This window comes from Macaca thibetana, chromosome 19 (genome assembly GCF_024542745.1).
Source record: "Macaca thibetana thibetana isolate TM-01 chromosome 19, ASM2454274v1, whole genome shotgun sequence".
NCBI lineage: Eukaryota > Metazoa > Chordata > Mammalia > Primates > Cercopithecidae > Macaca > Macaca thibetana.
The window spans coordinates 15,059,277-15,076,327 of NC_065596.1; the positions used below are offsets into that span (position 1 = coordinate 15,059,277).

The 17,051-nt window shown below is 44.1% G+C and overlaps 1 protein-coding gene across 1 annotated transcript; it reads right to left on the bottom strand.

Annotated features, from left to right (window-relative positions):
• Positions 1-12,237: 12,237 nt before the first annotated feature.
• On the bottom strand, positions 12,238-16,670 carry LOC126942718 (olfactory receptor 7E24-like). Its single transcript, XM_050770671.1, has 2 exons — positions 16,642-16,670; positions 12,238-13,180 (listed from the first exon to the last, which is right to left on the bottom strand). Exons 1-2 carry the CDS (start codon positions 16,668-16,670, stop codon positions 12,238-12,240), a joined length of 972 nt encoding a protein of 323 aa, XP_050626628.1.
• Between the last annotated feature and the right edge of the window lie 381 nt (positions 16,671-17,051).

The following is a 17,051-nucleotide window of genomic DNA, read 5'->3' on the forward strand; positions in this document are numbered from 1 at the left end:
CTCCGTCTCAAAAAAAAAAAAAAAAAAAGAAATATTGACCAGGCACAGTGGCTCATGCCTGTCATGCCAGCACTTTGGGGAGCCAAGGCGGGTGGATCACTTAGGCTTAAGAGTTTGAGACCAGCCTGGACAACATGGCAAAACCCTGTCTCTAAAAATACAAAACTTAGCCAGGCATGGTGGCATGCACCTGTGGTCTCAACTACTTGGGAGGCTGAGGTAGGAGGATCACTTGAGCCCAGAGGTGGAGGTTACAGTGAGCCAAGTTCCCACCATTGCACTCCAGGCTGGATGACAGAGTGACACTTTGTCTTACACACACACACACAGAAGTATCTTTCCCCATTTAAGGAAAGAAATCTTTGTAATTAAAAGAAACCAAGAGACATTCAAATATACCTTATTTCATCCTAGTTCAATGCTACAAATTCCTTTGATTTACAATATTTAGAAATATTCTGTAATACCTAGGACCACGTTACTTCAAAGGTAAATTAAAGTTGACAGTTCACAAGCAGACAACATTTTCACATGCCTGTTCTGTTCTAGTATTTTCATTGTCCTCATGTTTTCTGACTTCGCTTTCCTACGGAAGGAAAGGCTCCCTCAAATATGTGGGTTTTCTTCTGAAATTCATTTAATATTCAACTCCTGTCCTTGCTTAGGTGGACTCAGAATTTTGACAAGTAAGGTTTAGTTAGACATGCATAATCAAAGCCACCAGTGACTACAAGTTGTCTGTAGTGAGCAAGGCACCTGTGGATGTTTGAGCATTAATAAAATTTTTTTTTTTCTTGAGGTGGAGTCTTGTTCTGTCACCCAGGCCGGAGTGCAGTGGCATAATCTTGGCTCACTGCAACCTCCGCCTCCCAGGTTCAAGAGATTCTCCTGCCTCAGCCTCCTGAGTAGTTCGGATTACAGGCACATGCCGCCATGCCCAGCTAATTTTTGTGATTTTAGTAGAGACGGAGTTTCATGTTGGTCAGGCTGATCTCGAACTCCTGAGCTCGTGATCTTCCCACCTCGGCCTCCCAAAGTGCTGGGATTACAGGCATGAATGAAATTTTAAGAACACTTTTGCATTACTTTCTGTGAGGCTAGAAATACGTGAAAGTCTAAAACGTGTTAAGCAATGTTTACCTTCCCCTCTTCTTTCCGTCTTTCTCTTTTTTTTCAATATTTAACAAAAATCTGTGCCATGGCTTTTGAATAACTGAATGTTTGTAGAGGCTATTCAGTTGGTGCAAAAGTAATTGCGGTTTTTGCAAAAAAAAAAAAAAAAAAGGTGAAAACCGCAATTACTTTTGCACCAACATAATACATGGAATTCTAGGGCCCATGTGTTCATGACACAGACAAAATAGTGCTATTTTAGGTTGTCTGTTTCCATGCCATGGCATGTTCCTGAAAGGGATGAACAAACGGACAGGAAATCACGTGCGTTGAAGCCTCACTGATCAGAGCCTTTTTTTTTTTTTTTTTTTTTTTTGGTGAACCAAGGAAGAATCTCTGTTCAGTATTTACAGAGATTTTTGGCTTTATTTATTTTATTCTGTGTATATAATTTTGTGAAACGCTCTAAGAAATCAAGGGAATGTACATAACATATATGTACTTTTAAAATAAAAGAAGGATAATGAAATACCCAAGTACCGATCCCACAATTTAACAAATGGAATAAAACCAATCTTTGGGCCGGGCGCGGTGGCTCATGCCTGTAATCCAAGCACTTTGGGAGGTCGAGGTGGCAGGATCACTTGAGGTCAGGAGTTTGAGTCCAGACTGACAAACATGGTGATACCCCATCTCTAATACAAAAACTAGCCTGGTACAGTAGTGCCTGCCTGTAATCCCAGCTATCTGGGAGGCTGAGGCAAGAGAATCGGGAGGTGGAGGCTGCGGTGAGCCAAGATTGCGCCTCTGAACTCCAGCCTGGATGACAGAGCAAGACTCCATCTCAAAGAACCCAGAAAAACAAAAACCAATATTTAAGCCAGGCTTGGTGGCTCATGCCTGTAATCCCAGCATTTTGGGAGACCGAGGTAGGCTCATCACTTGAGGTCAGGAGCTCGAGACCAGCCTGGCCAACATGGTGAAACCCCACCTCTACTAAAAAACAAAGATTAGCTAGGCATGGTGGCACACACCTGTAATCTCAGCTACTCGGGAGGATGAGGCATGAGAATCATTTGAACTCAGGAGGCGGGGGTTGCAGTGAGCCAAGATTGCACCACTGCACTTCAGCCTGGGTGACAGAGCAAGACTCAGTCTCAAAAAACAAACAAAACCAAAACAAACAAGAAAAAAACCACAATCTTTGAAGCCGTGCATCCTTCATGGTTCCAGGCACCCCAATCCTACTGCACAGGTAACCTCCAATGTGAAATTGGAGTTAATCTCTTCTTTATACTCTACTCATATATGTATCCTTAAGTAATCAATCATTTAATTTTGCCTTCCTTTCTTAAATTTTATGTCAATGAAAGTATAGAGCAGGTAGTGCTCTGTAACTTGCTTTTTCATTCAGCATTTCTGCAGAGTTCTATCCACGTTTATATATATAATTATACATCATTTTCTTTTTAAAAAATATAGGTACATAGCAGGTGTATATATTTATGAAGGACATGAGCTATTTTGACACAGGCATACAAGGCACAATAATCACACCAGGATAAATGAGGTATCCTTCACTTCACGCATTTATCCTTTCCTTGTACCAAACAATCCAATTACTGTTAGCTTTTCAATGTTCAATAAATTGTTCATTAGTCACCTAATACTGGATCTCATTGTCTCTAACTATACTTTTATGTTGCTTAACCATCCTCACTTTCCCCCCGACCCCCGCTCCCCAGCCTCTGGTGATCATCCTTCTACTCTCTATCTGCATGATTTCCATTGTTTTAATTTTTAGATCCCACAAATAAGTGAGAACATGTGAAGTTTATCTTTCTGTGCCTGGCCTATTTCATTTAAATTGATGGCCTCCAGTTCCATCCAAGTTGTTGCAAACAGGATCGCTTCCTTTTTTATGGCTGCATAATACTCTATTGTGCATATGTACACAATTTCTTTATCCATTCATCTGTTGAATGGATGGTGAATGCTTAGCTGCTTCCAAATCATGGCTATTGTGACTAGTGCTGTATTAAACATGGGAGTGCAAGTATCTCTTCAATATACTCATTTCCTTATCGGGGGGGGGGATATACTTAGCAATGGAATTGCTGTATCTTTTTTTTGAGACAGAGTCTTGCTCTGTCGTCCAAGGCTGGAGTGCAGTGGTGCAATCTCAGCTCACTGCAAGCTCCGCCTCCTGGGTTCAAGCAATTCTTCTGCCTCAGCCTCCTGAGTAGCTGGTACTACATGCGCCCGCCACCATGCCCAGATAATTTTTTGTATTTTTTAGTAGCGATGGGGTTTCACCATGTTAGCCAGGCTGGTCTCGATCTCCTGACCTCATGATCCACTTGCCTCGGCCTCCCAAAGTGCTGGGAATACAGGCATGAGCCACCATGCCCGGCCCGGAATTGCTGTATCTTATGGTAGCTCCATTTGTAGTATTTTGAGGTAACTCCAACTTGTTCTCCATAGTGTTTGTACTAACTTGCACTCCCACCAACAGTGTACAATTGTTCCCCTTTCTCCACATCCCTGCATTTGCTATTGCCTTTTTGATAAAAGCCATTCTAAATGGGGTGAGATGATATCTCCTTGTAGTTTCGATTTGTATTTCTTTTTTTTTTTTTTTTGAGACAGAGCTTTGCTCTATTTTCAAGGCTGGAATGCAGTGGGGCGATCTCAGTTCACTGCAACCTCTGCCTCCCAGGTTCAAGTGATTCCCCTGCCTTGGCCTCCTGAATAGCTGGGATTACAGGTGCCTGCCACCATGCCCGGTTACTTTTGTATTTTTAGTAGAGATGGAGTTTCACCATATTGGCCAGGCTAGTCTCAAACTCCTGACCTCAAGTGATCCACCTGCCTCAGCCTCCCAAATTGCTGGGATTACAGGCGTGAGCCACCACGCCCGGCCTGCATTTCTCTTAAAAGACATTTTTATTTTTGATGCCTCCTGTGTGTCAAGCAGGATAGAGACTCTAGGGAATTAGAAATGAAAGTGACTCAGTAAGGCCGGGCGCGGTGGCTCAAGCCTGTAATCCCAGCACTTTGGGAGGCCGAGACGGGCAGATCACGAGGTCAGGAGATCGAGACCATCCTGGCTAACACGGTGAAACCCCGTCTCTACTAAAAAATACAAAAAACTAGCCGGGCGAGGTGGCGGACGCCTGTAGTCCCAGCTACTCGGGAGGCTGAGGCAGGAGAATGGCGTAAACCCGGGAGGCGGAGCTTGCAGTGAGCTGAGATCGCCCCACTGCACTCCAGCCTGGGCGACAGAGCGAGACTCCGTCTCAAAAAAAAAAAAAAAAAAAAAAAAAAAAAAAAAAAAAAAAAGAAAGTGACTCAGTAGTTCCTGTCACAATAATCACTACTTATTTATATAAGGACAAAAGTAAAATATCCTGTGGGAAGTAGAGACACAGTAACTTCAGGTCATGAAATATTTCGGTTGTATGATACAAAGATTAATCTTAAAATATTAACAATTTCTAGAATACACGTTGCCTTTATGCATCCATCACATATAGATCCCACAGAAGCCCCCATGATCTCATCAATCAATACTGAATGTATCTGTGTCAACTAGAAATCAACCCAGGTGGCAATGTTGAGTCTCAGAAACACTAACAGCTTGCCCCCTGCCACACAGATAAGTGGAATGAACAGGGTTTTAAAAAAAATTATAGGTTGATGCAAAAGCGATTGCGGTTTTTGCTGTTACTTTGCCACCAACCTAATAAATGATCAGTCCCTGAGTCTCAGACATGAACCTTTTTTGTTTCCCAGCTATCAGAAAGTTGTAAGCAGAGGTCAGAGGTCTTAACCACAGGCACATCGGAGGTGCGTTTTCAAACTGTTTCCAGCTTCCTGAGTAGGAATGAGGCCAAAACCCTGATTTTATTTCTCCTTTGAGGAGGTGGATTGCTGCAAGGAAAGCCAGGAACAGGGGCAAGGGACAGATGTGCACCCTGAGCGATCCTGTGCCAGCTCTTTCTGGGATCTTTGATGTGATCTCAGCTGCCCTTTCTATACTTGATACAATGAACATAGCACGCACTGGTCTAGCTGTGGTCTACCAGGAACGCCCCCCAAAGAGAAGGGCACAGTGAGCAGGGGAATGGATCCAGAGTGACAGGGATTTGAGAGGGCAGGTTGGATGCAAGAAGAGGCCTGGACAAATGCCACATGCAAGGATTTAGATGGCCTGATTCGAACATGGCTTTACTCCCCTCTACTTCATGAAATACTACAAGTTATATAAAAATGCATAGCTCCTTTCCTCATGCAAAATAATAACGTGTACACTTACTTATAGATTGCAGAAGGCTATGCAGCTAAAATGAAACAAACCACATAGAACACAGAACTGAGAACCTGGCATTCAGGAAGCCCTCAGGAAAAGTTCATGATGTCATGGTGACTGTCCTCTTCCTCATCACCTTCATAATCCTTTTACGGTGTTTATGGAATGCCTTAGAGGGACCTATTTTTTTTCCTAGCTTCAGTGAGATGTTTATAGCAAGTAGAACCAGCGTAGGAAGAAAGTAAAACTGAATGAGATTTCGGAGTCCCCACCACAACCCAGAACATAAACGCCACAGTCGTCTGAGCTGATTATTTTGCACATTGGTGTCCTCCCATCTGCCACTTCACTGTCCTGTTTGTCTTGAGGATGAGGAAACAAGGCACCTGACCGTCCCTCAGCACTCACTGAGCTGCGCTTCCCCTCTGCTGGGCCATGACCACAGAGAGCAGGTCTGCTGTCCTCCCTGCCTGGTGCACGATGGAGGCTCAGGCTCCGTCCTCAGGACTGGCAGGAAGACAGGGTCAGACATGAGCCTCCTGATGCAGACGACAGGTTGGAGCCCACTGGACTGGAAGCTCACACTGCAGGGCTGGAGGCACAGGCTGAGTATTTACTATGCTATGGCCGTGGGGGCTCAAGGCACAGAGCTCCTCATTAGCCAAATTCATTCAAGTTCCCTAATCTCTAAGGACTGCCTCATATTAATGCAGGATGAACTAGAAAAAAATGAGTGTCCATAGAAGCTTTTGGGCTCTTCTGCTAACCAGGAGAAAGCTTGTATTATTCGCTTTTTTCTCTACTACTCCTCTAGATATTTGATATCAGTAGAATCATACCGTGTTTATCTTGTTTTTTGAGACAGAGTCTTATTCTGTCACTCAGGCTGGAGTGCAGTGGCGCGATCTCGGCTCACTGCAACCTCCACCTCCCGGGTTCAAGTGATTCTCCTGTCTCCTGAGCAGCTGGGATTACAGGTATGCGCTACCACACCTGGCTAATTTTTTTATTTTTAGTAGAGACGAGCTTTCGCCATGTTGGCCAGGCTGGTCTCAAATGCCTGACCTCGAATGATCTGCCTGCCTCGGCTTCCCAAAGTGCTGGGATTACAAGTGTGAACCACTGAGCCCGGTTGTGTTTATCCTTCTGTGATTTATTTACTTCACTGATAATGTCTTCAAGGTATATACTACTTTTGTATAAAAACCAAAGAGTTGGCTGGGAGCGGTGGCTCATGCCTGTAATCCCAGCACTTTGGAACGCCAAGATGGGCAGATCACGAGGTCAGCAGTTCAAGACCAGCCTGGCCAATATAGTGACACCCTGTCTCTACTAAAACTACAAGAATTAGCCAGTTGCGGTGTAGTCCCAGCTACTCAGGAGGCTGAGGCAGGAGAATTGCTTGAACCTGGGAGGCAGAGGTTTGCAGTGAGCCAAGATTGCGCCAGTGCACTCCAGCCTAGGTGACAGAGACTCCATCTCAACAAAAACAACAAAAAAGTTATGTTTGTGCAGTGGAATGAATCATTTTCTTTCAGCTTTTCCCAATTTCCCCTCACAAAAGTCCCCTTAATGGAAACAGGAGAATACTATTTTCTGAGTTTTTTTTTAATGTGCAACTGAAAAACGTCTATCATCTATTAACCTTCATTATTTGTAGAATCTTTCAAAATCTTTCCTTTCTTATGTGATTATCTGTAAATGTTGTTAAAGAAATCTAGATCCCATTCAACGGTTCTGATCAAACACTAACCAACCATATATTTTGTTTCCAAGGAGTTCTCTGTATAAGAGGAACAGGGCTTCAGTGAGGAAAGAAAATGTGCAGATGTCAAATTGCCTTCACTCTCATATGTCAATGAACAACTACTACATTGTTATATGAAGGAGAGCTGTCCTCACTGTGTAAGGTTTTGAGTATATAATGATATCCATTCTCTGCCCTTGTGCAAACATAAAAAAGATGCAGTCCATCAGTCATCCAGGAAAAAGCACAACAGTTCAAATAATTCACTTGAAATGTATCCATCTAAGGACAGATGACAATGATATCTACATTTACTAATTTCTTATTGGGTAAATACATTATTTGTTTAATCCTAGAGTTCCTCAAGCTGAACATCATAAAAAATGAATTAAGAGGATGTGGAGTTAATAAATATACTCCGGTCCAGTCAGCAAATGACTTAGATGAGCTAATGTTGAAAATCAAACTTTAACCCTTAAAACCCGTATGTTGAACAATACACTAATCAATAATACACTGATTATGAGTTTGGCCATACTGTTTCATTATTACCTATTAAATAGTTATCTAATTAGAGATATATTTCATTACATATCCTCAGGCAGTCTCTCAGATCGTTATCACAACATTAAATAGTGTAATAGAAATGCTTTATATTGTATACAAGGTTACAGTTTGCAATAATAGTTTGCCTATGAATTCTGCAATAGCAGTTTGCTTATGAATTCTGGAAATTTTCATAAAATTGACTTCTTTTATGTAATATGGGCTACTATTTGATAGAAAACTACCTTTACTGGTTCATGATACTATCATGTATGATCATTGCATGATCTTGGAAGAAAAAAAAAATGATTGGACTTAATTTACTACTGAGGAATCTTGAGGTTCAGGAAAGACCTGTGAGCTGCCAAAGGTCCCAAATTCAAGAGCCAATATATGGTTGATGAAGTAGCTACAAATCTGCCATTTTTTCTCATCTGTAATTTCCATCCAAATCAAAGATTGTCATACTAATTTAGATGGCAATTCTGAAGCATCCAAACTTCTGTCATGTAAGATATTAGTTCATCATGGCACTCCTCCTAAATCTTGACATAAAGAGCAAATGACGGAGCATTACCTATGGGGAGCGTCTACAATGTGACTTCAACAGGCAATATTAATGTGCCACTTATATTCGATGACTATTAGGTGACAAATGAGCTCACTTTTGTTGGTGAACATACGTTTAATATCAGGATAAAGTTATAGAACATGATCAAATTAATTATGATGAAATTGGTGGCTCAATAATCCTCAGACATCAGTAGAGCCACATAGCAACTGGAAATAGAAAACCAGCATTTAAACCTCAGATGCCCTTCACAAAGATGTATGTTTTAAAACCAGCTTTATTTCTTGAGCACATTTTAAAATACTCCAATTGTAGAGAACTACAACATATCTTTGTTCCCAAATCAAAGCTCAGGAATTGAAGTCAATGTAGTTATTTTAACGAAGAGAACTGAATATAGGGAGTGGGTTCAATTGTTACTGAAGGACAAAGGCAAAAGGAAACAATGTAGTAACAGAAACAGTAACTGAAGGGTAGCCTCTAAACTCTGAGGCTTCGGGGAGAGAAGGTGTTAGTGAAGTACGTTGAACTTCCAGTGTGATGAGCCTTAGTGACCAGGAGTGGAATTACGTAATAAAACTACATGGGCCAGGTGCGGTGACTCACGCCTGCAATACCAACACTTTGGGAGGCCAAGGTGGATGGTTGACTTGAGGTCAGGAGTTTGAGATCAGCCCGGTCAACATGATTAAGCCCCGTTTCTACAAAAATACAAAAATTAGCTGGGCCTGGCAGCCTGTGCCTGTTATCCCAGCTACCCGAGAGGCTGAGGCAGAATAGCTTAAACTCAGGCGACAGAGGTTGCAGTGAGCTGAGATCATGCCACTGCACTCCAGCCTGGGCAATAGAGAGACTCCGTCTCAAAAAACAAAAACAAAAAACCTACATGGGAAATAGAATAGGGTGTCGAGTACCAATCTGGCAAGAGATGAGTACAGAAGATCGATCAGAACAGAAATACTATGAACACCAGCATGAGAAACAAGTCTTATCTCCTTACTATTTTGAAATATTCCATATTGTTAATTTTATCTGATGACTATTAAATACTCAAACTTAATTATTCTGCATGGACTTTTGGACCCATATACCAACTTCTCTTCAACCCCCTCCCCATTTTTACCATGCTCTGGTAATCAATATTCTACTCTCTGCCTTCATGATATTAACTGTTCAGCTCCTACGTATGAATGAGAACACGCAGTATTTGCATTTTTGTGCCTTCCCTATTTCACTTAACCCAATGACCTACAGTCCCATCAAAGTTGTTGCAAATGACAAGATGCCATTTGTTTTACAGCTGAATCATCTCATTGTAAACGCATACACATTCTGTTCACCAGAAAGTAAAAATAACACAATTTTTGAAGAACCAGGCTCTGAATGGGAAGTCTAGGAATATTGTTACCATATTTCCTATTTCTCTTTTTATGTATGCACAAGAAGAAAATATGAAAATCTATATGTATATAAATATACAGTTGCAGTAGATAAAATGAAAATTCTAAGTGGTGAAAATAACCCAGCATAATGACAGTCGGTTCACTGTTGAAGGCAATGCATTTGAAGAAATCACATTGCCTGGTGGTACAATAAACTCTTATAACTTACATTTTTGACCTTAATTCCTGCGGGAGCTTCACCAGCTGAACTCTATCTGATGCTTTTTAACATCCTCATACTCACACAGGTCTAAGTAAATCAGAATCTCTGGTAATGAGACCCAGGCCTCAGCATTTATAAGCTCTCTGGGTGATTTCAATCTAACTCAAACTTGACCAGTGACATGGATCCTCACATATAATCTGCCTAGATTTTATAGATGCGAAGCGTAAATTACAAATGAAGAGTGAAAAAAATATGTAAACGTGAAGTACAGTAGATTTTCATTTAAGGTCTCTAATAGATTTTGGAAACTGCAACAAGAAAAATAATGTATAATGAAACCAGATTGTTTTTCACAACTTTATAGCTAAACAATATTAAATGACATCATTTGAGGACCTCCTGTAATTATTTTCTTAAAGTCAGAGTTTCCAATAACCTATCAACATTATGTGAACTTAACTGTATACAAGAGCAATGTGGCCAGGTGTGGTGGCTCACACCCCTAAGCCCAGCATTTTGGAAGGCCGAGGCGGGCAGACCACAAGATCAGGAGTATCAAGACCAGCCTAGCCAACACGGTGAAACCCCGTCTCTACTAAAACCACATAAATTAGCTGAGCACGATGGTGAGCACCTGCAGTCCCAGTACTCTGGAAGCTGACACAGGAGAATCGCTTTAACCATGGAAATGGAGATTGCACTTATGCCCAAAGTTGGTGGGTTCTTGGTCTCACTGACCTCAAGAATGAAGCTGCACACTCCAGCGGTGAGTGTTATTAAAAATGACGTGTCCGGAGTTTGTTCCTTCAGACGTTAATGTGTCTAGAGCTTCTTCATTCTGGTGGGTTTGTGGTCTCGCTCTCAGGACTGAAGCTGCAGGCCTTCACAGCGAGTGTTACAACTCTTAAAGATGGCACGCACCCAAAAACCGAGCAACAAGAGTCGTTGCAAACACGGAAAAACCAAAGCCCTCACACTGTAAAAATAAACCCAATAAAGCTTGCTACTAGCTGTGGCAGCCTGCTTTTATTCCCTTATCTGGCTCCACCCACATCCTGCTGATTGGTCCATTTTACAGAGAGCTGATTGGTCCATTTTACAGAGTGCTGATTTGTCCATTTTACAGAGAACTGATTGGTCCGTTTTGACAGAGTGCTGATTGGTGCGTTTACAAACCTTGAGCTAGACACACAGTGCTGATTGGTGCGTTTACAATCCTTTAGCTAGACACCAGTGCTAGACAGAAAAGTTCTCCAAGTCCCTATTAGGTCAGATACTAACTAATCAGAGTACTGATTGGTGTATTTACAAACCCTGAGCTAGACACAGAGTGCTGATTGGTGTATCTACAATCCCTCAGCCAGACATAAAAGCTCTCCGAGTCCCCACCACACTCAGGAGCCCAGCCGGCTTCACACAGTAGACACCGTTCCGGGACACAGGCGGAGCTGCCCGCCAGTCCCGCACAGTGCACCTGCACTCCTCATCCCCTGTGCGGTCGACGGGACCGAGCGCCTCGGAGCAAGGGGCGGCGCTCGTCGGGGAGGCTGGAGCCACACGGGAGCCCACCGCGGGCCGGGGATGGGTTTGGCCATAGGCGGGCTGCAGATCCCGAGCCCTGCCCCGCGGGGAGGCAGCTTGAGTCCCTGCGAGAATTCGATCGCAGCGCCTGCGGGCCCGTACTGCTGGGGGACCCGGCGCACCCTCTGCAGCTGCTGGCCCGGGTGCTAAGCCCCTCACTGCCTGAGGCCAGCGGCGCCGGGCGGCTGCTCAGAGTGCGGGGCCCGCTGCGCCCTCGCCCGCTGGAACTCGCGCTGGCCTGTGAGCGCCGCGCGCAGCCCGGGTTCCCGCCCGCGCCTCTCCCTCCACACCTCCCCACAAGCAGAGGGGGCTGGCTCCGGCCTCGGCCAGCCCAGAGAGGAGCTCCCACAGTGCAGTGGCGGGCTGAAGGGCTCCCCAAGCACGGCCAGAGTGGGCCCTGAGGCCGAGGAGGTGCCGAGAGCGAGGGCTGCTAGCATGTTGTCACCTCCCACAGTGAGCTGAGATCGCACCACTGCACTCCAGCCTGGACAAAAGAGCGAGAATCCTTAAAAAAAAAAAAAAGAAGAAGAGAAATGTAATTTCATCTGGATACCAGGGTCATTGCCCAGAAACTAAAAGAGTCTGCCTAGGTATATTGGATTCAATCCTGATGTTTATTAAGAACAAAGAATATCAGAATACTCAGCAATTCCAATTAGAGACATAATGAAGGAAGCAATATTCTTTGCAGGTCTAGATATTTGACCGTGCTGCCTTTTCCAACCCACGCTAAAGAATAGAACAGATAAGATAATGAGATTAGAGTATTCTGCCTTGCAGCCGCCGCAGGGCACTTTGAATGTCCCTGTTTCTCAGGCTGTAGATGAAGGGGTTCAGCATGGGGGTGACCACCGTGTACATCACTGAGGCCACTGCACCCTTTCTGGGATAAGAGGACACGTCTGAACTGAGGTACCCTCCAACGCCTGTTCCATAAAATAAGCAAACAACTGACAGGTGAGAGCCACAGGTGGAGAAGGCTTTATACCTCCCACCTGATGATGGAACCCGCAGAATGGAGGAAACAATTTTATAATAAGAGAAAAGGATCCCCAAGATGGGAAGAAAACCAAATATGGCAGCAAGGAAATACATGACTATGTTATTGGTGAAGGTGTCACAACAGGCAAGGTGGGGGAGTTGAGAGGGGTCACAGAAGAAATTGGGAATTTCCACATCTTTGAAGCAGGTAATTTGTAAGGCAATCCAGTTGTGCAGCTGGGAGTCTAAAAGACTGAGAAAAAAAGACAACAAAACTAGGAAGCCACAGAAACATGGGTTCATGATGACTGGATAATACAGAGGGTAACAAATGGCCACAAACCGGTCATAAGCCATCACACTCAGGAGCATGTCTTCCATGCCTCCAAAAACGGCAAAAAGCGACATCTGAGTCAGGCAGCCCACATAGGAGATGACTCTGCTGTGAGTTTGGATGTCCACAATCACCTTGGGGACGGTGGTGGAGGTGAAACCGATGTCAGCCAAGGACAGGTTGGAGAGGAAGAAGTACATGGGGGTGTGGAGGTGGGAGTCAGAGCTGATGGCCAGGATGATGAGGAGGTTCCCCAGCACGGTGACCAGGTACATGGACAGGAACAGCCCAGCGAGGACAGGTTGCAGTTCTGGATCCTCTGAGAGTTCCAGGAGGAGGAATTCTGAGACATCTGTTAGATTCCGTGGATCTGCATGGTTTGGACAACTTTTGAGTAGAAAAGAGGGTTGAAAAAAAGGAAACAAGTAAACCAACACCCAGCACTGTGTCTGCATTTTGGATATAAACAATTCACAAGTAATGTTTCCAGATTTCAGAGCAAGGCACACTAAGCAGTATTTTGCAGTTGTGACAAACCCAATTTTCTTATAATTATTTCAGCATTGATTTTTGTGTTATTCACTTCTTGCTATACACACCTGCCCTAGAGACACTAGATTCAAGAATATTCCAAGAACCAGATCATTATATATAACAAATTCATAATTGCTAGAAAATACAGCTTATCTTTTCAGAAGAAAAATAGGTAATAAAAACATTGACTTCACTTTAAGCAAACGTTTATCCTAATTAAAGGAAATTAAGAACTCAAACATATTATTTTATTCTAATAGATTGCCACAAATTCCCTTGATATAGAACATTTCTAAACACTGTATAACAGCTGAGACCATGTCATCTGGAAATGAAATTCAAATTGATGGTTCATAATCAGAAGATATTTCCACATGCCAGTTATGTTCTAGTGATTTCATCATTATGTTTTCTGACTTTTCTCCTTCAAAAAAGTAATTGCTTACTGAAATAGGTGGACCTTGTTTTAAAATTCAAGATATAACTCCTGTTCTTGGCTTAGGTGGATTTAGAGTTTCCATAAGAAAGTTTGGCCGGACGCGGTGCTCACGACTGTAATCCCAGCACTTTGGGAGGCCGAGGCAGGAGGTTCACGAGGTCAGGAGATCAAGACCATCCTGGCCAACATCATGAAACTCCGTCTCTATTAAAAATACAAAAAGTTAGCCCGGCATGGCAGGGCACCTGTAGTCCCAGCTACTCGGGAGGCTGAGGCAGGAGAATCGCTTGAACCCAGGAGGCAGAGGTTGCAGTGAACCGAGATTGCGTGACTGCACTCCAGCCTGGGCAACAGAGTAAGATGCTGTCTCAAAACAAAAAAAATTTTGTTTTAGTTAAATGCAGTAACCATAGGCCAGCACTGACCACACCAATGTCCATAGTGTGCAACAGAGCTGTCGATGGTTAAACGATAATGAAGTTCTAAGAACACTTTTGGATTACTTTCTTGGACTCTGGAATAATGTGAAAGTCTAAAATGTGTCTCAGTCCAAGCAATCAGGTTTACCTGCCCACGTTTCTTTCCGCCTCTGTTTCTTTTTGTGATACTTATGAAACGCTCTGCCTTGGTTTTCGAATAATCGAATGCTGTGAATACTAATCAATAGAATCAGAGGGCCCACGTGTCATGACATAGACACAAATGAGTGTTATTTTATCATCTCTAATTCTTTCTCTTTTTTTTTTTTTTTTTTTTTAGACGGAATCTCGCTGTGTCACCAGGCTGGAGTGCAGTGGCACAATCTCGGCTCACTGCAACCTCTGCCTCCTGAGATCAAGCAATTCCTCTGCCTCAGTCTCCTGAGTGGCTGGGACTACAAGCGCCCACCACCATGCCCGGCTAGTTTTTTGTATTTTAGTACAGATGGGGTTTCACCATGTTGGCCAGGATGGTCTCGATCTCCTGACCTCATGATCCACCCACCTCGGCCTCCCAAAGTGCTGGGATTACAGGCGTGAGCCATTGTGCCTGGCCTGTCGTCTCTGGTTCTATGGCACATTCCTGAAAGGGATGAAAGAACAGGCAGCAAAGAATCAAGTATGTCGAAGTCACGCTGATCACAGCCAATTTTTGTGAACCAAGGAAGGGTCAATTCAATAATTAACATAGGTTTTTACTTTTGCTATCTCCTGTGTGCCAAGCAAGATACAGGCTCTGGGAAATCAGAAGCAAAAGAGACTCGCTTGTTCCTCTCACAATACTCAGTACTTACTGAGATGAGGACAACGTAAAATGTCCTGTCTGGAATTCAGGGACACCAGAAATTCAAGTCAGGGGATATTTCAGTTGAATTGTATGGAGATTAAGCTTAAAATATTAAGGAATGTATCTAAATTTCAGTTTGCCTTTACTTTACACATCCATCACATAGAGATCACGCAGGGGACCCCCACAATCTGTTGAATCATTGCCCACTTCAGTTGGGTCAACTAGAAATCAATTCAGATGACAGTGCTGAGTCCCAGAGGACGGACGTCTCGCCCCTTGCCATGCAGAGAACTAGAAAGGGTGGTATTCAACATTAATGGCCAGTCTCTAAGACCCAGGCACTAAAAACTTCGTGGTCTTCCGGTTCTCAAGAAGTTTTAAGCAGAGGTCAAAGGTCTTAACCACAGGCACATCTGAGGTGCATTTTCAAACTGTTTCCAGCTTCCTCAATAGGAATGGAAGCCAAACCCTGAATTGATGACTCCTTTGTGGAAGTCGAGAGCTACAAGGAAAGCCAGGAACAGGGGCAAGGGAGAGATGTGCCCTGAATGATCCTGTACCAATTCTTTCTGGGGTCTCTGGTGTGATCTCAGCTACCCTTTCTTTTTTATTTATTTATTTATTTATTTATTTTTGAGACGGAGTCTCGCTCTTTTGCCCAGGCTGGAGTGCAGTGGCCAGATCTCAGCTCACTGCAAGCTTCGCCTCCAGGGTTTACGCCATTCTCCTGCGTCAGCCTCCCGAGTAGCTGGGACTACAGGCGCCCGCCACCTCGCCCGGCTAGTTTTTTTTTGTATTTTTTAGTAGAGATAGGGTTTCACCGTGTTAGCCAGGATGGTCTCGATCTCCTGACCTCGTGATCCGCCCGTCTCAGCCTCCCAAAGTGCTGGGATTACAGGCTTGAGCCACCGCGCCCGGCCCTCAGCTCCCCTTTCTATACTTGCTACAGTGAGCGTGGCACCCACTGGTCTAGCTGTGGTCTACCAGGAACCCCCAAAGAGAACGACAGAGTAAGCGGGGGCATCTTCCCAAGTGACAAGGACTTGAGAGGGCAGGTTGGATACAGGGAGAGGCCTGGCCAAATGCCATGTGTCTAGACTTAGACTGCCTGGTTCAAATGGGATGTCACCCTTCTCTACTATAAAAATGCATTGCTCCTTTTTGAGTCTGTAAAATAATAATGAAATGTGCACTAATAACTTGGAGAAGGCGATGCAGATGAAATGAAACAAGCTGCAGAGACCACAGAGCTCAGAGCCTGGCATTTAGGAAGCCCTCAGTAAGGGTTCATGATGCCATGGTGTTTGTCATCTTCCTCTTTATCCTCATCATCACCTTCATCATCCTTTTGTTGGGCTTAGGGGATAGTTTAGAGAGACTCATTTTCTGCTATTGTGCATGAGATGTCTATGAAAAGGACAACCAGTGTGGGAGGAAAGCAAAATTTTGAATGAGATTTCTGAGTCCCCACTACAACCAAGAACGTAAACTCCACAGTAATGTGAGCTGATATTTTGCACATTGATGTCCTCCCATCTGCCACCCCACTGTCCTGTTTGTCCTGAGGATGAGGAAACGAGGCTCCTGACCATCCCTCAGCACTCACTGAGCCACGCTTTGCCTCTGCTGGGCCATGACCACGGAGAGCAGGTCCGCTGTCTTCCCTGCCTGGTGCGCGATGGAGGCTCAGGCTCCGTCCTCAGGACTGGCAGGAAGACAGGGTCAGACATGAGCCTCCTGATGCAGACCACAGGTGTGGAGCCCACTGGACTGGAAGCTCACACTGCAGGGCTGGAGGCACAGGCTGCGTATTTACTATGCTATGGCCTCAGGGGCTCAATGCACAGAGCTCCTCATTAGCCAAACTGGCCCAAGTTCTCCAGTCTCTAAGGATTTCCTCACATTAATGCAGGATGAAGAAGAGAAAAATGAGTGTCCATGGAAGCTTTTGGGCTCTTCCTTTAATCAAGGGAAAGCTTGTGTGTATTATTCGCGTCTTTCTTTTCTTTTTAAAGA